The sequence below is a fragment of the Nomascus leucogenys genome, chromosome 18 (genome assembly GCF_006542625.1).
Source record: "Nomascus leucogenys isolate Asia chromosome 18, Asia_NLE_v1, whole genome shotgun sequence".
Classification (NCBI taxonomy): Eukaryota; Metazoa; Chordata; class Mammalia; order Primates; family Hylobatidae; genus Nomascus; species Nomascus leucogenys.
Window position 1 is genome coordinate 90,453,968 of NC_044398.1, and position 24,367 is coordinate 90,478,334.

The 24,367-nt window shown below is 46.7% G+C and overlaps 1 protein-coding gene across 5 annotated transcripts in view; it reads left to right on the top strand.

Annotated features, from left to right (window-relative positions):
* Positions 1–24,367, top strand: part of CPPED1 (calcineurin like phosphoesterase domain containing 1) — a 132,674-nt gene that overhangs the window by 94,892 nt on the left and 13,415 nt on the right. For 4 of the 5 annotated variants that reach the window (XM_003269299.4, XM_030798368.1, XM_030798369.1 and 1 more), the window contains exon 3: positions 2,940–3,365. The exons of the other annotated variant lie outside the window; for it this stretch is intronic. In XM_003269299.4, coding sequence (XP_003269347.1) covers positions 2,940–3,365 — 426 coding nt within the window. The remainder of the gene's footprint in view (positions 1–2,939; positions 3,366–24,367) is intronic. 5 annotated transcript variants of the gene reach the window in all.

The following is a 24,367-nucleotide window of genomic DNA, read 5'->3' on the forward strand; positions in this document are numbered from 1 at the left end:
AGGTGTATGCTACCATGCCTGGCTAATTTTTCTCTTTTTAGCAGAGTTGGGGTTTCATCATGTTGGCCAGGTTGGTGTTGAACTCTTGACCTCAGGTGATCTGCCCGCCTAGGCCTCCCAAAGTGCTAGGATTATAGGCATGAATCAGTACGCCGTGCCAAGAGGCTCATTTTTGCTGAAGGAAATTTAGGGAAGATGAGCTGCATTTTTTTTTTTAACAGTTTACTGAGGGATATTGGTGGTTTCCCCAAAAGCAGCATCCCTCTTTGTTTGGAAACACAGGTCACATTACTGTGGGTAATTCCCAGCTCTTCCTTGTTGGTTGCTTCCTAGACAAGGTTTCCTTCCCAAGTCAACCTTTCTTTTGAACTGCCCCTTCTTAACTTTTCTGTTTATGGTCATTAGGGATTCGGACATTTTTCCATACCTGCCTCAGTTAGCATGTGAGGGACCATGCTTAATGCCTTTGAAAATCAAGAACAGGAGATGCTCTGCACCCCAGTGTATTATAAAGTCCTCCTCCTGTGTCTCAGGGCAGCCAGCAGAAGTCACCCTGAGAGCAAGGACCTTAGTTTGTGACCAGGACACTGTAGACAGCACCCTGAGCTAGACCACCAAGTTCAAATCCCTACTCCTCCCCTGGGTGTCCAGAGGCTGAGGCTGTGTTGTGCGGGTCGGTGCACACACAGCTCTGAGAACAGTGCCTGGCCTGTAGGAAGTGCCAGGAAGTATTGTCAGTGATTGAATATCCCAAACTCCCCAAGTCAGTGTGAACAGAAAGAAGAAGAAGTGAGAGGGGTGGCTTTGAGGTCTTTGAGAAAAATCCAGTGAGGAAAGTGGTAATGAATCAGCCTTGGACCACAAGGAGTGCCTTTGAGAGAGTTTGTTGTGTTCAAAGCCACAAAGGACTTGTCTTTCTTAAACTGGCGTGGGAAAAGAACCAGCTAATGGAGTCTTAGAGAGGATCATGTAAGTCAGCACAGATGCCTGCAGTCCGGGTTTGGCTAAAGAAGCAATGTCAATCAATGGCACCTTCGATGCAGACAGCAGGTGAACAAACCCCCAGCACCCCTGAGAGAGAGGCCCCCTGGTTTCTGGTGCAGGCAGAACCTGCTTCTCCCTAAGGCTTCCTCCACTGGGCTTGAGGCTGTGCAGCCACCTCTCATCTCTGGACACCAGTGGAATGGGCTCGGGAAAGGCTGGCTAACGCCTGCAGCAGGAGTTGGGGTCTGAAGCCCAATCTGCTCAGCCTCAGGTAGAAGCAGGTCATGCCTGCTCCAGGGACCGAGAGTCCTCTCTTCCAGGGGTGCTGGGGTTTGTCTGCAGTCCACGTTGGCCTCATGGCTGGTCTGAGTTGATCCAGGCTGGCCCTGGGGCTCCCAGTCCAAACATTCATTCCAGCCACCTGGCTGGCTTCCTCAATCTTCTTTAAGCCCAAGAACCATGGAGTCAAAACCTTTGAGTTCTTTTTTTTTTTTTTTTTCAGTGAAAATTATACGTAAGCTTGGGGAAAGGGAGAAAGGAAAGGAAGGAAGGAAGGGAGAGAGGCAAAGTAGTATTTAGGTTGGTGCAAAAGTAACTGCAATTTTTGCCGTTAGTTTCAGTGGCAAAAACTGCAATTACTTTTGCACCAACCTAATATAAAGGGTTTTAAACCAAATGTAAGACTCCCTCCCTCTCTGCTTCTGTTTCCTGGATTTAACCAGAGTTAACAGTTTTCTTTGAATCTTGGGAGACATTTTATCCATAATACATGAATATATGTGAGGCTTTTAAAAATTTGTATGTGATTTTATTCCTCTGTGCCTTACATTATTAACTTACTATATATTAAAGATCTTCTCACAGCATTAATATAGATCGCCTGTTTCTCATCTTGATATTTATTTATTTCATTAGGGTTAACTATAAAACTATCTCAGTGAGATATTGAAATTCTGAACTCTTAGACATCTTACAATGTAACTAAAAGTAAATGACATGAACCTTGGCAGAATTACAAAAAGAGACAGATCAATCCACAGTTACAGCGACAACTTAACCAAGTCTCTCAGAAACAAATACACATCAACAGGCCGAAAGAAAAGGATAATAACACAGAAAATTTGAACCACACCATTAATGAGTTTGATTGAGTAGAAATATGAGGAACTTGGTATTCAAATTTAAAGAGTGCATGTTCTGCCGGGCACGGTGGCTCACGCCTGTAATCCCAGCACTTTGGGAGGCTAAGGCAGAGATTCGCTCTTGTTGCCCAGGCTGGAGTGCAATGGCGTGGTCTTGGCTCACTGCAACCTCCGCCTCCCGAGTTCAAGCGATTTTCCTGCCTCAGCCTGCCAAGTAGCTGGGATTACAGGTGCCTGTGCCCATGCACAGCTAATTTTTGTATTTTTAGTAGAGATGGGGTTTCGCCATGTTGTCCAGGCTGGTCTCGAACTTCTGACCTCAGGTGATCCACGCGCCTCGGCCTCCCTAAGTGCTGGGATTACAGGCATGAGCCACCACGCCCAGCCTAATTTCCTTTTTTATGAAGACAGGGTCTCACTGTAGTGCCCAGGTTTGTCTCAGAATTCGTGGGCTCAAGTGATCCCTCCCACCTCAGCCTCCCCAAGTGTTGGTATTACAGGTGTGAGCCGCTGTACCCAGTCCACTAATATTTAATCTCAGGATTGACTTCACGCCATCACTCAGCAACATAGGGCAGGGGGCCGTGTAGTCATGGAATTTCTAAGGTGTCCTGGGGGATGATGGGCAGAGGCCTCCATCGGACTTGTTGGTTTGCTTTTAGCATGTGACTGCATTTTGCAGTTTCCATGTGCTAGGTCAAGTGGATTTCCAGATTACTCTTTTTTTAAATTTTATGTTAGTAAGTACTTAAGTTAGTTATTTCAAGTGAATAAGCCCCTGGCTTTCTCAGGACGTGACCCTCACTCTTCCAGGGAAGCCGTGGCGGACTGAGCAGACGGAGGACCTGAAGCGAGTGCTCAGGACGGTGGACAGGGCAATCCCACTGGTCCTCGTCAGCGGCAACCACGACATCGGCAACGCCCCCACGGCCGAGACCGTCGAGGAGTTCTGCCGGACTTGGGGAGATGACTACTTCAGCTTCTGGGTCGGGGGCGTCCTGTTCCTGGTCCTCAACTCCCAGTTCTATGAGAACGCCTCCAAGTGCCCCAGCCTGAAGCAGGCGCAGGACCAGTGGCTGGACGAGCAGCTGAGCATCGCGAGGCAGCAGCACTGCCAGCACGCCATCGTCTTCCAGCACATCCCGCTGTTCCTGGAGAGCATCGACGAGGACGACGACGACTACTTCAACCTCAGCAAGCCTGCTCGGAAGAAGTTGGCAGACAAGTTCATCCACGCAGGTAGAGGTCCCAGGCCACGGGTTTCAGGGAGGAAGGGCAAGTCTAGAGGGGGCATTTCCAGATCCTTCTCCTGTCTCTCTGCAATGTGGCAAAAAGGGAGAGAGGACTAGGCAAGGAATTCTGATCCCAGTTCTTGGACTTGCAGACTGCATGGCTGGCTACCTAATCCTCCTGCACTTCAGTTTCCTCGTCTGTAAAACAGGAATAGTAATAGTAGCCTTCTTGCAGGATGGTGTCAAGGATTAAATGGGAAAGGCCTCCAAGACATGGAGAACAGCCCCCAGCCTAAGTACTCAGTGCACCGTAGCTGCTCACAGTTGAAGATCGGGGTTCTGGAAGTGGCAGGAGGGGTTTACTGGGGGAAGGAGACTGGGTGGTGCAGATGGGTGTGAATGTGGCTTACATGTGTCTTGGGAGAAGGCAAGATGCCAGAGACATCTGCTTTCACTTCTCTGGGAAGCAGGCACCTTGCTCAAGGGCAGACAATCTTTTAAGAGCCAAGCTGCCCTCCAGTATTCGTCAGTTGTGACCCAGGAAATCCTGAGATTTGGCTTTAGTGGACAGTTCCTGGGGCCTGATCAGTTTTCCTCTGGCAAGGTGGATTAAGTTCTCCTCCAGAATCAGGAAAGAGTAGCAGATTTAGTCCCATCTTTTGCTGCCAGTCATACATGTGACAGACATGTGCACACACAGAATGAAGACGCTCCATTTCTGGAGGTCACACCTCAATTTCTGACAGCGCTCTAAGGCACTAGCCCACCCACCTCCTTTATGTTTCTGGTAGCACCTGCCATGGGCCTTTCAGGAGAAACAGTCTGTTCTAGGTTGATTCCCTGGGTTACCAGTGACTTGGCGAATTCCAGTTTTGACAACTGTTGTGTCTTTTCTCTTTGTCCTCATTCTTCCTTTCACCAGGGCTTACTTTTTTTTTTTTTTTTGAGACAAAGTCTTGTTCTGCTGCCCAGGCTGGAGTGCAGTGGCAAAATCTCAGCTCACTGCAACCTCCACCTCCCAGGTTCAAGTGATTCTCATGCCTCAGCCTCCCAAGTAGCTGGGATTACAGACGCTGACCACCACGCCCAGCTAATTTTTGTACTTTTAGTAGAGATGGGGTTTCACCATGTTGGCCAGACTGGTTCCAAACTCCTGACCCCAAGTGATTCGCCCACCTTGGCTTCCCAAGGCCACAGGGCCTGATCAGTTTTCCTCTGGTGAGGTGGATTAAGTTCTTCTCCAGAATCAGGAGAGAGTAACGGATTTAGTCCCATCTGGGATTACAGTGCTGGGATTACAGGTGTGAGCCACCCCACCCAGCCCACCCTTCTGTATTTTCAAGACATCTTGCAATAAGCTCACATAATTGGAGACGTTTTCCAGCTGTTCCATGGAGATAAAGTTAGAAAACTTCTATTAAGGCCTTTGAAATTTCATGCCATGCTTGAGTTGGTGCAGAAAACTGTCTTGATGACAAGGAAACAAAGCGTCAAGACGGCTTGAGCACCACCATGGAGACTATTCTGTAACAGAGAATAAAGCCAGAGAGAACATTTATTGCCAGTGAAGTGATTCCTTTTATATCCAATGGTGTTTTTTTTGTGTGTGTGTGCGTGTTTTGTTTTTTTTGTTTTGAGACGGAGTCCCGCTCTTGTCACCCAGGCTGGAGTGCAGTGGCACGATCTCAGCTCACTGCAACCTCTGTCTCCTGGGTTAAAGCAATTTTTCTGCCTCAGCCTGCTGAGTACCTGGGATTACAGGCGCCCGTCATCATATCCAGCTAATTTTTGTATTTTTAGTTGAGAGAGTTTGGCCAGGTTTAGTTTCACCATGTTGGGCAGGCTGGTCTCGAAACTTCTGACCTCAGGTGATCCACCCACCTTGGCCTCCCAAAGTGCTGGGATTACAGGTGTGAGCCACCGCAGCCAGCCAGATCTAATGTTAGATGATGTAAAGCCCATGACTGCCCTGAGTTCTTTGTTCTTGTTGACCACATTCCTGAGTGTTATGTAGTTCTGTGGTTTTCCCATCGTAGGAGAGAGCACCCCCAGATACTGAGAAGACTCACAGTTCTAATTTTTTCTATTGATTGATTGATTGAGAGTCTTGCTCTGTCACCCAGGCTGGAGTGCAGTGGCGTGATCATGGCTCACGGCAGCCTCAACCTCCTAGGCTTAAACAATCTTCCCACCTCTACCTTCTGAGAAACTGGGACTGTAGGCACACACCACCATGCCCAGCTAATTTTTTTAATTATTTGTAGAAATGGGGTCTGACTGTGTTGCACCTGGCTGGGCTTAAACTCCTGGACTCAAATGATCCCCCTGCCTTGGCCCCCCAAAAAGTTTAAGTTACAGGTGTGAACTCTAACAGGGCACCCTTAGGAGAAGCCTGTTGACCACCCACCAAGGGCCCTACAGGGTGGCATCGTATGTACAATGCCCCAGCCCCCTGCCCAGTCAGAGCTGCAGCCCGTCAAGCTCAGGAACCAGAGTTGTTGGCAAACCAAGAGCTGGTCTGTGTCTCCAATTATCCCAGCTCCCAGAGACTGATAGCTACAACCAGAATGGCAGTTGATTAATTTAGAGCAAGACCACAGCCCTGGCGTCTGCCCCAGTAGTGCTTTCTCTTCCCATAGGCAGAGCTACATGGGAAGCCCAATTATAATCAGGAGGCTGCTTGGTAGGTATGAGAGAACAGGGGGGTTACTTTCCTTATTCCACTCTCAGTGACATTAGGTGCTGGAATCCAATGGCTCCATCTCCAGAGGAGCTTGCTAGCCGAAGGCACTTGGTTATTTCATGTCCCTTTAATTCTGCCTCCTTCATGTCTCTGTAGCCTGTCCACTGTCTCATCTGGGTCCTAGCAGCAGCTCAGCACTGTGCTCCCCACTCTGTTCTTAACCATTCTAGTTCATTCTGCACCTAACAGCAAGATGGGCGTGTAACTGACTACACAGCGTGAGGCTTCCCTTCACCCCCAGGTCCAGCCCAGCTCTTCACTGCAGTGTCCAGGGCCCTTCTCAGTCACATCTACCTTCCCCTCCAGCCTCTTCTGGTTCACCTACCTAGGCCCACTCAACAATTTTTTGTTTTCTGAGACAGATTCTCACTCTGTCGCCCAGGCTGTAATGCAGTGGCATGATCTCAGGTCACTACCACCTCCTCCACCTCCCGAGTTCGAGTGATTCTCCTGCCTCAGCCTCCCAAGTAACTGGGATTACAGGCATGCACCACCACGCCTGGCTAATTTTTGCATTTTTAGTAGAGATGGGGTTTCACCATGTTGGCCAGGATGGTCTCGAACTCCTGACTGACCTGAAGTGATCTGCCTGCCTCAGCCTCCCAAAGTGCTGGAATTATAGGTGTGAGCCACCGCGCCCAGCCTCAACATTTTTTTTTTCTTGAGATGGAGTCGTACTGTGTCACTCAGGCTGGAGTGCAGTGATGTGATCATAGCTCACTGCAGCCCCAGATTCCTGGGCTCGAGTGATCCTCCCACCTCAACCCCCTAAGTAGCTGGGACTCCAGGGGAGCGCCACGATGCCTGGCTAATTTTTTTATTTTTTGCAGAGATGGAGGTCTCACTGTGTTGCCCAGGCTGATACCAAATTCCTGGCCTCAAGTGACCCTCCCGCCTGGGTATCCCAAAGTGCTGGGGTTACAGGCGTGAGACACCACATCCCGCCTCCCACTCAACTTTGACATCTTTTGTATAAGGCTCTCCCCTCCTCCCCACCCCAGGTTCTTCAGCTTCTCTTATCCCAGCACTTGTCAAGTGGATTTGCAAGTGTTGACTTGTCTGAATCCCCATTAAACTGTCAGCTCCCTGAGGGCAGGGACAGGGTTATATTCAGCTAGGCAGTTGGGAGGCCTGGCTCAGATATTAGCTCATAATAAATGTTTTATCAGTATTTGTGGAATGAATGAATGAATGAAAGTCTTTGGGGCAGGTGTGGTAGGTGACACCTGTAATCCTAGCACTTTGGGAGGCCAAGGCAGGTGGATCACCTGAAGTTAGGAGTTCGAGACCAGCCTGGCCAACAGGGCGAAACCCTGTCTCTACTGAAAAATGCAATAATTAGCCAGGCCTGGTGGTGCCCACCTGTAATCCCAGCTACTCAGGAGGCTGAGGCAGGAGAATTGCTTGAACCTGGGAGGTGGAGATTGCAGTGAGCCGAGATCATGCCACTGCACTCCAGCTTGGGCAACAGAGCATGTTCAGACCATGAAGTTCCCAACACGTGGCCTCTGTGGCCTTCGGTCTTAGGGAAGCCACTTGTGCCTCTCTCTGCCCTGGTCCCCAGGCTGGCTCTCCAAGGTCACTCAGCAGTCTGTCTCTCTCTTCCCAAGCACCCCCTCCCACTGCTTCCTCCAGGCACCACCTGCAGATATACAAAGGCACCTCTTCTTGGCCACTGGCCTAAGGGTCTTCACCTAAACCTGTTTCACAGAGAAGGCCAGAGAGATGAGAGCCCTTCCCGCAATTCCCTGTCAGTTTCCGTGGCTTGCCAAACCAGGCTCTTTGCTGAATGACCTTCCAAACACAGAACAAATCTTAGGCAACATCAGAAGGAGATATGAGTCGGATGTGGAGGCTCTCTGCTGCAGGCAGAGAGACTTGCTGGGCTTGGAAGCTCAGGTAGGTGGGCGCTCTTGGCTGAACGCATCCATGACTCAGTTATGCAGAAGGCGGCTCAGGTCACAACAACATAATTGGAACTCATTTTGGAAAGCCAGAAGTTCAAGTCATATTTTGTAAAATTCGTTAACTTACAGGCTGGGATAAAATTGGGGGTGACGATGGCAGCTGGTATTTAATATTGCCTTTGGGTTTTTCCCCCCATGGCAATATTATTCCCTACTACTGTTTCAGTCTCATTTATCTCCTTGTGCTGAAATGCCAGTACTCAAAAATATGTCAAAAGCTCATCAGAATATCAGGGTAGCTTTTAATTATGATAATTGTGTTGTTATAAAATATCCTTTTAAAGAGCACATCTCTCCCCAAACCGCCGTGGAGGTAAAACCCAGCTTCCTTCCAGCAAGCTTGATGAATAATTCTGAATCATTGTGTGGGATGAATAAATGATTTAATAATGAGCATCAACAATCATCTCTCATTGTTGCATTAATTTTTAAAAATGGGATGAGGTAAACGAGGAGGAGGGTGTCACTGTGCGGTGGACCACCGGGAGCGGAGGGGTGTGCTGTGTGAACTGAAGCCTGCCAGCCTCCAAGCTCAGGTTTCCCTAGAAACAGATGCATCGTTTTTCTACTTTTGAAGCTCAGTAAAAAGCCCTCTTTGTATGATACAAAAACATTGTCAATAGCCAGTATAAATAAACAGTTATCAGGACAGGACAGATATATCGGTGTGAAGCAGCACCTGTTATTTTCTGTCTTCGTTTCACCTGTGTGAGGATAATCAATTTCATCACATCCAAGGGATGTAGAAATTGGATTTCCCCTTAATTCACCTGATACCTAGTTGGAATAGCAAAGACAGATAGTAGATAATGAAATCTTGGTTGAACCTGGACATTGATTCCATCCTTTATGCCTCTTTCAGCAGAGAGTTAATATATGACCCATTTAATATGGATTCCAATTTAGAAACTCAATCTTAAAAAACAAAAGCTAGCTCTTTAACTGACCATGTTTCCCTTGATGTCTCGATACCTTTTCTTTTTTTCCATTCTCAGCAGAGAGATTAGAACTGTGTGTTAGCCCAGAGCAAATTTGGCAATTATGAAACATTCGAATAAGTTGATCTTCCCTGCAAAAGTTAATGAGTCATTTCACAGAATTAGAGTTTCATTTCTAGTATTTATGCCTTTTTAGAAAATGAGAGACAGAGGAGATAAATCTTAGTCCATGGTTATAGTTTTAAGGTTTCAAAGTTTTGGCCAGGTGCAGTGGCTCACACCTGTAATCCCAGCACTTTGGGAGGCCGAGGTGGGTGGATCACTTGAAGTCAGGAATTCAAGACCAGCCTGGGCAACATGGTGAAACCCCATCTCTACTAAACTACAGAAATTAGCCGGGCATGGTGGCAGGCACCTGTAGTCCCAGGTACTTGGGAGGCTGAGGCAGAAGAATCGCATGAACCCTGGAGGCGGAGGTTGCAATGAGCCAAGATTACGCCACTGCATGCCAATCTGGGCAACAGAGCAAGACTGTCTCAAAAATAAATTTAAAAAAATTCAAACTTTTAAAGAACCAAAAGGTCAGGTTCCCAGGATTTACTTTATAGGAAGATAAAACATCAAATCCTGCTCTGACATCCTTTGGGCTGTATTGCAATCACTGTTTAGATCCTGATTCCTCCTGGAAACAGAACCCCAGCCTTATTCACCTCTGTAAGGCCAGCCCCTAGCTGAGACTGTCATATAATAGCCCCCCAATAAGTAAATAGTAGTTAATGGAATTGAATTAAGCGTGATTCAAGTCTACTTATCAGCAGATAATATCCGTATCACTTGTGAGTTGGTTTTCATGAACTGACTTTTTTTTGGTGGGGGTGGGGGACAGAGTCTCGCTGTGTCACCCAGGTTGGAGTGCAGTGGCGCCACCTCGACTCACTGCAACTTCTGACTCCCAGGTTCAAGCAATTCTCCTGACTCAGCCTCCCAAGTAGCTGGGATTACAGGCACACGCCACCACGTCCGGCTAATTTTTGTATTTTTAGAAGAGACAGTTTCACTGTATTGGCCGGGCTGGTCACAAACTCCTGACCTCAAGTGATCTGCTCACCTTGGCCTCCCAAAGTGCTAAGATTACAGGCATGAGCCACCCAGCCCACAAGCTGACTTTTGTATGGGAAATGCTTCGCCTAGAGGGGTCAATAGAACTTTGCTGTAAAGGGTCAGATAGGAAACATTTTGGGCTTTGTGTCTGTATGGTCTCTGTAGCAACTACTCAACTCTGCCTTCGTAACAAGAGAGCAGCCACAGACAGTGCAGTGTTCCAATAAAACTTTATTTACAGAAACAGGTGGTAGGCCTGCCGGTGATAATTTTCCAACTCTTGGCTTAGAGAAATGTTCCCATTACGGGGTGACGCTCTTGCTCTTCCCAGAACCTTGTCCACATTCTGTATGTGTCTAAGTTTAGGATGCATCTGACAACCTCATTGTGACAACTGCCTGACTGACAGAAGGGTCTGCCCAGAACCAGCCTCCTGAAGGTCCTCAGTGGAGGGCGTGCCTGGGTGAGGCACATGTTCCCCTGAAGACCAGGATGTGATTTGGGGATGGAGTGCAGACAAGAGGGTCCATGGTGCATGTAAGATGTCTAATAATTGGGTGATCAGCTTCACATGTATTAGAAAAAATAGAACTAGCTTATCAATTTAAAGAAAATGATTTAATTATCACCTGAGCTCAGGAGTTCGAGACCAGCCTGGCCAACATGGAGAAACCCCATCTCTACTAAAAATACAAAAACTAGCCAAGCGTGATGGCGCACACTTATAGTCCTAGCTACTTGGGAGGCTAAGGCAGGACATTGGCTTGAACCCAGGAGGCAGAGGTTACAGTGAGCTAAGATCGCACCACTGCACTCCAATCCGGGCGACAGAGCGAGACTCTGACTCAAAAAATAAAAAATAAAAATAAATAAATAAAATGATTGAGTAAATAGTAGTATGAGTACTGTGCAGATAAGGCAAAACTTGGAGGTTTGTACAGGGGGAATTAGTGTCTGGGCTGGTGGGCAGGGGGTCCTATAACATGGCAGGTGAACAGACAGGATTTGGCTTCTTAAGTTGCTTGGGATAAGCCACTAAACATTTCTCCGCCTTAGTTTTCCCACTTGTAAAAAGAGGGTACTCATCCCAACCTTGTCGAATTGGTGTATCCCTTAGGGAGAGTCATATATAAAATCAAAAAGACAAGTCAGGCCAGGCGCGGCGGCTCACACCTGTAATCCCAGCACTTTGGGAGGCCAAGGCGGGTGGATCACCTGAGGTCAGGAGTTCGAGACCAGCCTGGCCCACATGGCGAAACCCCATCTCTACCAAAAATACAAAAAATTAGCGGGGCGTGATAGTGAGTGACTGTAATCCCAGCTACTCGGGAGGCTGAGGCACGAGAATCACTTGAACCCGGGAGGCAGAGGTTGCAGTGAGCTGAGATCACGCCACTGCACTCTAGCCTGGGCAACTGAGTGACACTCCCTCTCAAAAAAAAAAAAAAAAAGAAAAGAAAGAAAGTCACTTAGCACCATGTCTGGCTCATAGTGAGCACTCACTAAGGGCATGTTTGTTGTTCTGTATGATCCCGAACCGTTTGGGGACCCCACAGCAGGCAAATGTGCTTTATCCATTAGCTAGACAGACATGCTTCTCACCCCTGGGGTGCTGGCGTCCTTCTTGAGGGCGTTCGTGAGAATCTCCAGGACAGGCGGGCCTGGTTTGGGGACATGCCTGCTGCCTGCTGATATAGCTGTGTAGATTTGAAAGGGAAATAATGATCAACTCTGTTCAAAATGCAAACTATAGGAAGTAAAGCTAGACAAAATTCTCTTGGCTCCTAGAATATGCGGGAAGATAGACGATTACAGCCAGTCTGAGAGTTTTCAGGGTAGATGAGGAATGCATGCTACTTTTAATTTTAACAAAAGGTGTTACTGGTTTAAAAGGATGGTAATCACTGAAGTAGATGAAAAATTATTACAGAATTTAGTCATAAAATTTGATCCTTTGTTTATTTTTTAAAGCAGACACCTGTTTCAAAAGAAAAAACCTTAAACAAAGTTCACAGTTTAGTTGAGCAAAGAATGATTAGTAAATCAGGGAGACCCTGAACCAGAATAGAGGCTCAGAAAGACTCCAGCACAGCCAAATGGTGAGAGATTTCTGGACAGAAAAAGGAAAGTGGAAAGTGAGGTACAAAAACAGCCAGATTGGTTACAGCTCAGCATTTGCCTTATTTGAACACAATTTGAACAGTTGACTGCCTGTGATTGGCCAAAACCAGAGATTGGCAAGAGTATGTTCTATTCTGTTTACACATCCAGTTCACTGTGTATACAGAGAAACCTTTGGCTGAAATTAAAATGTATAAAGAAGGCTGGGCATGGTGGCTCACACCTGTAATCCCAGCATTTTGGGAGGCCAAAGCAGGAGGATTGCTTGAGCCTGAGAGTTCGAGAGCAGCCCAGGCAACATAGTGAGACTCTGTCTTTGCCAAAAAGAATTTTTTTTTAACTAGCCAGGCATAATGGTATGCACCTGTGGTCTCAGCTACTCAGAAGACTGAGGTGGGAGGATTGCTTGAGCCCCGGAAGCCAAGGCTTCAGTGAGCTATGATTGCACCACTGTACTCCATCCTGGGGCAACAGAGCAAGACCCTGTCTCAAAAAAATAAGTAAATAAAATATGTAAGGAGGCAGCTTGAGCCTCAACTTAATTTAACATACCTCACCAATTAAGTGTTAGTAAACACACCTTTGAATATGTAATTTCATAGTCAGATTTTTTTCCAAATGCAGCAAACCTGTCCACAGGGCAGTGAGAATCATGTTACAGTGCCCTCCCATTTAAAATGAAATTTTTAGGCTGAGTGTGGTGGCTCACGCCTGTAATACCAGCCCTTTGGGAGGGCGAGGTGGGTGGATCACCTGAGGTCAGGAGTTCAGGACCAGCCTGGCCAACATGGTGAAACCCCGTCTACTAAAAATTTAAAAATTAGCGGGGTGTGGTGGCATGCACCTGTAATCACAGCTACTCTGGAGGCTGAAGCAGGAGAATCGCTTGAAGCTGGGAGGCAGAGGTTGCAGTGAACAGGGATCGTGCCACTGCACTCTAGCCTGGGTAACAAGAGCGAAACTCCATCTCAAAAAAAAAAAAAAAAAGGATTTTTAAAAAACTATCTCACACTCATGGCTCCGCACCGCCCCCCACCCCCACCTTTTTTTTAAGCATCCAAAGAATCCAGAGTTTGTGGGGCCTTATCAGCTTGAGGAAGTTTACCCTCTTTGTTTTATTTCCTAAGATTTATTCTTGAATTCATTTTCCCACGTTTGGCCTATTTTTTAGGTTCCAATCAGTTCACCGCAAAACATCACATGCTAGTCATTTAATGTCTGATTCTCATTCACTATAAACCTAGATAAAAGACTTAACTGCCAAAGCTACATCTGGTGTGAAGTGATGGATTAGATTTCTCACTTTGGAGGTATCCTTAACAGTTGGGCTAATTAAAGTTGAAATCAAGTCCTGATGGTAAATATTTATAAATTGAGAATCTGGCGTGTGTAAATGTATGCGGCTGATTCGTGAAGTTAAATCAACATTTATCCATTCAGCAAATAGCATGGGTCTCATGCTAGGCACTGAGGATGGAGGGATGAACAAAACAGAGAAGTTTCTTCTCTGAGGTTGTGGATTGCTCTTCAACTAAAAATGTCTGGGTTTTTCTGTTCTTTTGTTTTTTGTGAGAGGGTCTCACTCTGTCACCCAGGCTGGAGTGCAGTGGTGCAATCTCGGCTCATTGCAACCTCCACCTCCCGGGTTCAAGTGATTCTCCTGCCTCAGCCTCCCAAGTAGCTGGGACTATAGGTACCCACCACCATACTTGGCTAATTTTTGTATTTTTAGAAGCTATAGGGTTTCACCATGTTGGCTAGGCTGATCTCTAACTCCTGACCTCAGGTGACCCACCCACCTCAGTTGCTCCTAAAGTGCTGGAATTACAGGCATGAGCCAACACAGCCAGCCAGGTAAAAATGATTTAATTTTTTAATTTCATCACAACATTTCAAAAAGGAGCCCCTAGAACCTGGGGAACAGCAGTGTCTGCTGAAGTTTATGAAGTCAAAATATTATATCTTTTCCTTTGAGGTCATGTTTCAAAAATAGCAATTAGTGTCATTTTGAAATTAGCAGTGAGATTCCTTTGTAAAATTCCAAGGTCCCCAGCTTAGTGAAACGCCATTCCATCTACTAGTTCAAGTTATTTTTTTATATACTACACTTGCCTTCACTTAAAAGACATTTTCCCTAACTATTTCCCACAGTGTAAGTACAAATCTACAACATTGCTTTGTAAAATAAGTTCAAAAATGCTTTAATTTCATTGCCTTTTAAATTTAATTTAAAATGTTTGCATATTAATTGATTGAGTTGAAAGTAAAAAAAAAAAATAGCATGGCCAGGCACGGAGACTCACCCCTGTAATTCCAGCACTTTAGGAAGCTGAGGTGGGCGGGTCGCTTGAGCCCAGGAGTTCGAGACCAGCCTAGGCAACATGATGAAACCTGTCTTTACAAAAAAAACACAAAAAATGAGTCCAGGCATTGTGGTGCACGCCCAGCTACATGGGAGGCTGAGGTGGGAGGATTGCCTGAGCCTGAATGTTGAAGTTACAGTGATCGATGATCGCACCATTGCACTCCAGCCTGGGTGACAGAGTGAGACTCTCAAAAGCAAATACAACTCATTTAGGTGAAGCCTCCTGGGTGCCAGACACTGTCCTGTGAGCTCCTCTATCAGGACCTTAAAGGTGCCTTCTCCAGGTCTTCGGCACAGGTGTGGAAACTGAGCACATCAGTTGTAAGGAGCAACTCTTGAGTCTATTTTAAATTTCACAGGCACGGTAAGAGGAAAGGAAATCTTTTTTCCTTACACATCTCCCTTCTGTAAGCACTATGCTGTGTGCAGTTGGAAGTCCAGGTGAGGGAACTATTCCCTGCAGTTACATTGTCCAGATAGAAGGAGCCATGTCAGGCAGGTGTTCTTTCAGCCACTGAGCCTCCTCTGGGGCCGCCCTGCCAGGTGGGACCCTATGCTGTGTGCTCTGTCTCCCTGGGGACTGTGGTATTCTCTGCTCTCACTCCTCCATGGTGCCACTGAAGGCACCTAATAGAGCAATTTCTCTCCCGAAAAGTGCAGGAGATGAACAGGCTTCTTGAGAGCCATGGTCAGTGTTCACTTTTATTTTTATTCACATTATTGTCAGCGGCTGCTTCCATGGTGTGGCAAACCTACAGCACAACCCCACAAGGTACTGTTATTTTTTCCTTTTTGCCAACAAACATATTCAGGTCCTAGAGGCAGAGTCATCCATTCAGATCACAAAGCAATGAAGCAGGTGCAGTGGGTTTTGTGGGGATCAGATGAAATAATCCATTACCTTGAGACAGTGTCTGGCTCCTGGTAGGTGCTCAGTGATAGTGAACCTCTATTCTTATCAACATTGTTATTGAAAAATGTTTTAAATGACTGGACGTGAAAAGGATGTGTAAGGGACACAGTTTCTGATATTCCTTGAATTGGTACCCCTGACCCACTGCCGAGTGTTGCCAGAGTAGGAACCAAAGTCTTCCCGGCAGTGTTTGTTCTGTCACTCCCCTGTTCACCACACCGGGGACAAATTAAAGTTAGCCTCTCCCTGAGATGGCTCTGTGAAGTGCCACCAGCAGGTACTAAAAACCACCTTCCTCGAGGGTCAGTGTGACTCCATTGGTCATTTAAAATGCAGTGGACGTGGCCAGGCACAGTGGCTCATGCCTGTAATCCTAGCGCTTTGGGAGGCCGAGGCAGGCAGATCACTTGAGGCCAGGAGTTCAAGACCAGCCTGGCCAACATGGCAAAACCCCATAGCTACTAAAAATAGAAAAATTATCCAGGCGTGGTGGTGCATGCCTTTAATCCTAGCTACTCGAGAGGCTGAGGCAGGAGAATCACTTGAACCCAGGAGGCAGAGGTTGCAGTGAGCCAAGATCACGCCACTAGCCTGGGTGACAGAGTGAGACTACGTCTCAAAAAAAAAAAAAAAAAAAAAAAAAGAAAGCACACACAGGACGCTATACTAGTAAAATAGTAATAATGACTGCTTAATAAGTAGTACACCACAGGGACTCTTGCTCTGATTTTGTAGACAAGGAAACTGCAGCGCAGGGAGACAAATTGGCTTCCCCAGCATCACCCAGCTGCGAAGTGGTGGGTGACATTAATTCCTTGGGGCCTGGGCAGTGGCCCTGGGTCCTGTGTTCTCAACGACATTGCTGTTGGGTGCCCCAGAGCATGTTGATGAGCAGAATGCACCGTGGGCACGGGTGTTGATGGCAAGTAGAGAGGAGCCAGGATACCCGTGTGGGACAGGGTCCCACCTGCTCACCCTCCTGCCCATTCTTCACCTGCCCCTCTCCAGGGGCTGCCTCAGGAAAGGAGCTGGTGCGGCGACCACGGAGGCTCAGCACTGGGGTGTCCAAAGGGATCTACCGAGTGAGGGTCCCTGGAGCCCACTTGGCATGGAATACAAGGGCGTGGAATTCCCCTTTGGCCTCAACAAGCAGGAATTTTTCTTTCATAGTAAGCCTCTCCGTTCATCCATTCATCTTGAGTATGTGAATTGTGCCTTCTGCAGACAAAGATGCTCTTGATGGTGTCTTTTTTTTTTTTTTTGGTAGAAACTGGATCTCAGTATTTCACTATTTTGCCCAAGCTGATCTCGAACTCCTGAGCTCAAGCAATCCACCTACCTCAGCCTCTCAAAGTGCTGGGATTACAGGCATGAGCCACCACACCTGGCCTTTTTTTTTCTTTCTTTCTTTCTTGAGAAGGAGTCTTGTGCTATTGCCCAGGCTAGAGTGCAGTGGCGTGACCTCAGCTCACTGCAACCTCTGCCTCCTGGGTTCAAGTGATTCTCCTGCCTCAGCCTCCCGAATAGCCAGGACTATGGGTGCTCCCCACCACGCCTGGCTAATTTTTGTATTTTCAATAAAGACTGGGTTTCACTGTGTTGCCCAGGTTGGTCTGGAGAACTCCTGAGCTCAAGTAGTCTGCCTGCCTTGGCCTCCCAAAGCGCTGTGGTTATACGCATGAGCCACCACACTTGGCCTTCTTGACGGTGTCTTTCATGAAACAGGGAGGGATCTGCACCCACCCCCGCAGACTCTGGCCAGCCCCTCACCGGTTCAAGCCCAGGTGGGCTCATTATCTAAAGATTATGGCCGCCAAAAAAAAGCTCACTTAAAATGCGGACTGTAGCTACAGAAAATGGCGATAAAATAAAAATAAAGGTTGGTTTGAGACATTGTCTTGAGAAAAGAGACAAATTATGGCAATCAGTTAATTTCAACTTGTATTCGATAAAATGGTTGTTGCTGCCAGTATGCACCAACTCAGAATGAGCGGAGAAGTAATCAAGTGTCGACTTGGTTTCCTTGGAGTAAATGGTCTGAAAAAAATTCTTTGACAGCATCCTGTACTTTACATTTGACATTGGCAGAAGCATCACTGAGGGTTATTTTCAGATTTCATCAAGCTTCCTAAGAGTCTGTTTCTGAATCCATCAGTAATCTGATGATTGGCTTCTCAGGAGCTAATGTGGGCATGTATGTTTTTACTCCGTGAGAGCGTTATTTGCCGATGACTTCCCCAGTGTCATTTTCTTTGGCTTTGTGAAATCCTGCATCTTCAGTGTGGTTTGTGGTCTAACATACAGGTGCACTCTGGTTGCACAGCTTGGGGGATTGGGGGTGGGGGCTTGGTTTATAAGCAGTCCATTTATGAACAGTTTCTTGTTAATAAGAAATACTGGCTGGGTGTGGTGGCTCTCACCTGTAATCCTAGTGATTTGGGAGGCCAAGGTGGGAGGATCAGTTGAGGCCAGGAGTTTGAGACCAGCCTGGGCAACATAGCAAGACCCCATCTCTACAAAATATACTTTTTTAATTAGCCAGGCAGGGTGGTGTGCACCTGTAGTCCTAGCTACTTGGGAGGCTGAGGTGGGAGGATCTCTTGAGCCCAGAAATTCGAGATTACAATGAGCCAAGATCGCACCACTGAACTCCAGCCTGGAGGACAGAGTGAGACCCTGTCTCTTTAAAAAAAAAAAAAAAAAAAAAAGCCCTCTTTTCATATAGCTGATCATATATGGGCATTTAGGAAGCATAAGATTATGTCATACAAAGCATTATCTCATGTCATTAAAAACCCAGACCACAGCTCATTGTACTCTGTAGACATACCACGTTCATTTAACTCTTCTCGTTGGACATTGAGGTTGTTTCCACTTGTTCTTTGTCGTACATAATAACATCCTGAACTTCTTCATGCATAAACAGACCCAAATCTTAACATAAAAATGCTTGTGCATTTTCATATTTGTGGAACGAATGCCTACAGTCAGTCTTGGTAAGTAAGGCCACATGTGACTGTGTGTCATGTTTTGCTGAAGAGATGTAGCATTCTGACTGGAGCTCTTGACATTGGGGTCAGGTATTTTGCTGAGTGTTATATTCGTCTTTACATCTTTTAACACTGATGGCACATGTGCTCTGCATGTCTCCACATGTTCCTTGGAGACAGGGGAAACACATGAGGTGGAGTAAACATCGGCTCTGCCCTCAAGAAGCTCAGCGCCTTGGAGAAAAGTCAGGAAAGAAACCAGAGAATTTCACTTAATGCAGAAGTCGTGGAGTGGGAGCTGGGCATGATGAATCATGCCTGTAATCCCAGCACTTTGGGAGGCCAAGGCAGCAGATCGCCTGAGGTCAGAGTTCGAGACCAGCCTGGCCAACATGGCAAAACCCCGTCTCTACTAAAAATACAAAAGTTAGCTAGGCGTGGTGGCAGGCACCTGTAATCCCAGCTACTCGGGAAGCTGAGGCAGGAAAATAATCACTTCAACCCAGGAGGAGGTGGAGGTTGCAATGAGCCAAAATTGTGGCAGTACACCCCAGCCTGGGTGACAGAGCGAGACTCCATCTCAAAAAAAAAAAAAAAAAAAAAAAAAATCCTGGAGTTAGGATTCCAGGACACTTTAGAGTTCTTTCTTATTACTTAACTTTCTCTCCCAATAAATCACATGTGAAGATGTGCAAGTACTTTGCTTGCTACCTATTGGATAGGGGTGTGGTTCCTCTTAAGATTGTATGACAGTGGTGGTAGACACCTGTAGTCCCAGCTACCCTGAAGGCTGAGGCAGGAGAATCACCTGAGCCTGGGGTGGTCGAGGCTGCAGTGAACTGTGATCACACCACTGCACTCTAGCCTGGGAGACAGAGTAAGACCCTCTCTCAAAAAAAAAAAAAAAAAAAAAAAAAAATAGTGTGAGTTGCATGGCACCTGCTGCCCTTGTGACTTTCCTGTTAGTGACATCCCATTCCTCCTTGCTTCTTCCATCCCTCCTTCTTCCTTCATTCTTTTGTTGTTGTTGTTCCTTTAATTTATAACAATGTTTACGTTATTACTGTCTTCATAAAATCACTCCGTTAAGTGTGTGCTTTTGGGGCATCTGTTCAATTAATTCAGTATAAATTTGGGGATTGCCTACTCTATGCCAAGCCCAAAGAAAGCTTTTTTATGTGATTAATCCATCAGTATGCAGGAGTATTGTGACCTGGTGCCTCTCTTTCCTCTATTCCAGTCAGGGTTGTGGAATAACCATTTTCTCGCTTACTGCAACCTCAGCCTTCCGAGTAGCTGGGATTACAGGCGCCTGCCACCATACCTAGCTAGTTTTTATATTTTTAGTAGAGATGGGGTTTCACCATGTTGGCCAGGCTGGTCTCAAATTCCTGACCTCAAGTGATCTGCCCAACTCAGCCTCCCAAAGTGCTGGGATTACAGGTGTGCCTGGCCTAGGAATAACCATTCTTAATCTTGTTAAGGTCACTGACACTATGGCCAAATCCCTGGCCAAGCCCTATCCTAAGAAGGTGCACGTTGCTTAAAGGTAAAGCTAAGACCCTCTGGTGCAGCAGGGAGCAGTTAAAGGGGACTTGGCATATTATTGTAATATTTCATTTCTTTTTAAAAAAAATGTAAAGGCAGATCTTGCAAGATGTTAATATTTATTATCTCTGGGTGGTGGCATTACGAATGTTACATTATTCTTTTGTACTTACCATATCTTTTAAATTTCTCAAAACGTGAAAAAAGAATAATATTATAAGAAGGATCCATGTAAGTGGAGTGAGTATAGGTCAAGAGTTGGCAAACGGTTTCTGTAAAGAGCATGATTAAATAGTTTAGGTTTTGTGGGACAAGAGGCAAAATTGAGGATATGATACAGGTACTTACATCCTAAATGCAGCCATTTATGATAGAAATGTAAGAAGCATTCTTAGCTCACAGGCCCCATCAGAAAGCGGGTGATGGGCCTTAGTTTGCCAACCCCTGGTGTAGGTACTGAATCAGTCACCACTGATGCTTATATTTAAGGATCATAGTTACAGAGCCATCAGTTCTTTTCAAAAAAATTATGCCACTTTGCATTTTCTGCACCTAAATCTCTTCAGCCACAAGTAAAAGGCCAGAATCTAAATCAAAGGGAGGAAGAGATTGTCTTTGTTTTCAGTTGCCAACATTTTGGGTGTTTTAGTAACTGACACTGCCTCTCATGTCTGTTGTCTGGTTCTCATTTCCGAATTGCCTCCAAGTTGTCATACAGACATGGGCCAGGGTTACTAAACCACCCTTCGCATCCCAGCGTCCTCCCCTCTTTGGTGAGGAACGTGCCACAGCACTCACTACCTTTGGACCTGTGCTTGCCTTGGTCCTACTGAAGGCAAGAGGGTTGGGAAAGCAATTTCACAGGAATAGAAACAATGCAAGAAGTTTAGTGACAAAACTGTATTCTAATGGAGTCTCACCGAATCCCACCCTGACAAGGAAACCCTCTGCAGCCTCTTGGACAACAGGGGAACTCTGTTATTTCGTAGGAGTTTCCAAAGGCCAACTTACATAGTGTTTGTTCACAAGTGGATTCTTGGACATGGTGGCTCGTGCCTGTAGTCTCAGCTACTGGGGAAGCTGAGGGAGGAAGATCACTTGAGCCCAGGAGTTTATGACCAGCCTGGGCAGCATAGCAAGACCCCATCTCAAAAAATATACATATATACAATTAATAAACAAGCAATCTTCAAAACAAATGGATTACTGGCCACCCCAAAAGGAGAGTGACTGTTCTAACAAGTATAGGATAGTATCAATAGCATCAGTTCCTTTGGGCTGTACGGAACAGGAAACTCCCATCACCCAGCTCAGAGAATAAGGAAGTTCTCTGTGTGGACAGAGGGCCACGGGTGGCTCAGGCACTCGGCCTGGCTGAATGCATGAGCAGGATCTCTCTGCACACCTGCTGTGCTTCTCCCTGTCATGACCCATTCCTTAGGCTGGACCTCTCAGCTGGCTGATACACTTCCGCACGTCGCATTCATTCACATTGACAACCCCAGAGGAAGAAAGGGGGACTTTTTAAAAGAAACATAACCTTTCTCAGACACCTCCATGGTTTCCTCCCAAATCTCCATATCCAGACCTGGGCTCCTGCCCAGACCCTGGGTGGCCATGGTAGGAAAATTGTCACAGCTGCATCCATCCTGGTTTGGGGAATGAAGCTGGTGGCTTCCCTGAGCAGGACATTGCCCAGAACAAAATCAGGAGGAAAAGGGAGGGTGTGGATATTGAGAGGCAACCAGCACTGTCTCCAAAGGCAAGGAAGAAAAATGCCCTTGTCCACACTTTGTTTCAAACACAGTCCCAAGAAGCATCAGGTCCCCGGCATGCAATAGTGAGCGTGCCAGGGGTTTAAACGCATTACATCTGAAACTCATAACAGCCTCGTGAGGCTATTATTATTGCTATTATTATCATTTTATTTATTTGTTTATCTTTTTGAGATGGAATCTTGCTCTGTCACCCAGGCTGGAGTGCAGTGGCATGATCTTGGCTCACTTCAACCTCCACCTCCTGGGTTCAAGTAATTCTCTTGCCTCGGCCTCCTCAGTAGCTGGGATTACAGGTGCCCACCACCACAGCTGGCTAATTTTTGTATTTTTGGTAGAGATGGGGTTTCACCATGTTGGCCAGTCTGGTCTCAAACTCCTGACCTCAGGTTATCTGTCCACTCAGCCTCCCAAAGTGCTGGGATTGCAGGCACGAGCCACCGCGCCTGGCTGAGGGATCTGTTATTGTCCCCTTTTTAAAACTGAGGAAACAATGTACAGCGAGGTGCAGTCGCTTGTCATTTGGCATTTAAGTAACAGACAGGATCCAGAGTCGGTGCTCATTCCACTGTGTCCGATTTCCACCCTCTTGTGAGTAAGGCCTCCTTCTGTAAGGAACATGGCAGTTCTTTTGTAAAATTAGGAAATATGGGAACTCTCCCTTCCCTTTGATAATGTTGACGAAGGGGAAATTTGGGTTTCTCCTCCAGGATACCTACTGAAGTATAGCTTCTGAGTTGCCACAAGTTTCATTTATTCATTTACTGTCCATCCATCCATCCATCTCTCCATTCATTCATTTATCCGGTAGTCACAGAGTGGCCGCTCTCAGCTATTCATCCTGGGGATGAGTATTCAGTTAAACATATGTGGCCTCTGCCCTTAAGGAGCTCATAGACCAGTAGGGGAAACCAAAGTGGGAGCCAGAAATCAGGGCAAAAGTAAAAGAATTTGCAAGGAACAGAATGAAGAAGAAGCACCCCTATCCAGCTTCACCAGGGATGTTTTTCCATTGGAGGAAAGGAATGAGCAGGCTCTTGAAGGATGAATAAGAGCTCATCAGGCAGACCTGGGTAGAAAGAGGGCACAACATGGGCAGAGGCTGGAGCCACAAAACAGCTCATCCTGTACTGGCACTGCCACTGGAGTTGCTCAGTGACTGGAGTAGGCTCAAGTGGAGACATTGTGTTTGATCAGGACCCTAAGATGATGGGGAACCCTCAAATTTTACTTGACGCAGTGGCCCAAGTGGGTTTTGCTTTAAAAAAGAAATTGTGGAGATGGGGTCTCATTTTGTTGCCCAGGCTGGTCCCAAACTCCTGGGCTTAGGGGATCCTCCAACCTCAGCCTCCCAGAGTGCTGGGATTACAGGCATGAGCCACTGTGCCTGGGTTTTGCATTTTAGAAAGACGGCTCTGCTCAGTTTACCTGGATGCATTTTCTCTGCGTTCCTTCCTAACAGAGCAGGTTTTGTTCAGGGCACTAGTATGGCAGGCCGAAACACTCCTTCTCCAGACCCCCATGCAGCTGTGTATGGCTGCATGACCTAGGTTCAGCGGTTTAGCAAGTGGGGCTTCCAGAAAGGCTTTTTGGTGGCCCTTACCTCTTCTTCCACCTTGAAACTTGGACCCAGTGCCCGGAAGCCCTGCAGCCATCTTGCGATCTTGAGGATAGAAGCTACAAACTGAGGAAGGCAAAACAGAAAAATGGAAGGAGGCTGGATCCTTAATGAAGTCCTGGAGAGGCTGCACCCTCCCTGGACTGCTCACCTCCTCTTTTTATGGGGTAGATAAATCATAGTTAAGCACAAATACAGCCTTTACTTTTTTTAAGCCACCATAGCCACTGACAGCTGAATATCATACAGGAGATCAGGCAGCCGGGAAGATCACACTGAGGATGGAGAGTAGATGGGGGTAAGCATGTTCAGGCAGACAGGTCAACAGGATGCATGGAGCAGGCGGAGGAAGGGAGTCTCGGGGTGACTCCTGCATGCCTGGGTTGGATGACTGCATGGTGCTCCAGTTAAACCCACATGAGGAGGAGGGGGCATTGGGGCAAAAGAAGTAAGTGGGTTGAGTTTGCAGAGCTTGCAAGGATGTCCAGAAGAGAGGTCGACGAAGCCAAGGAACCGATTGTTGGCTGGGAAATGATTCTGAATTTTTGGCAGGTGGAGATGGTTGAGGTTATAGCATAACCGGTGTTCATCAGTGAGAGGGAAAGGGACGAGAGAAGGGGAATGGACAGAGCCTGGGGAAGGCCACCATTGAAAGGGCTTGTGGAAGCCGGAGATGTATGCAGGAAGAATAAGCTGTTAACTGGAGGAGGAAGTGCCTTGAAGCCCAGGGGTAAGGAAAAGTGCACAAATTTAGTTATTGTGTGTTCTTTAAGGGATCATCGCCTGATCAGAATTTTTCTTGCCCCAGTTATTCAAACGAAATCTGACTTACCCAAGGTCCTCACGTTTTGATGGCTGCAATACCCTCTTCTTGGCTTTCCCTGGCTCAAGTCAGAGGCAGGGCACTTTCTCCCTAGCAAATTTCATCTT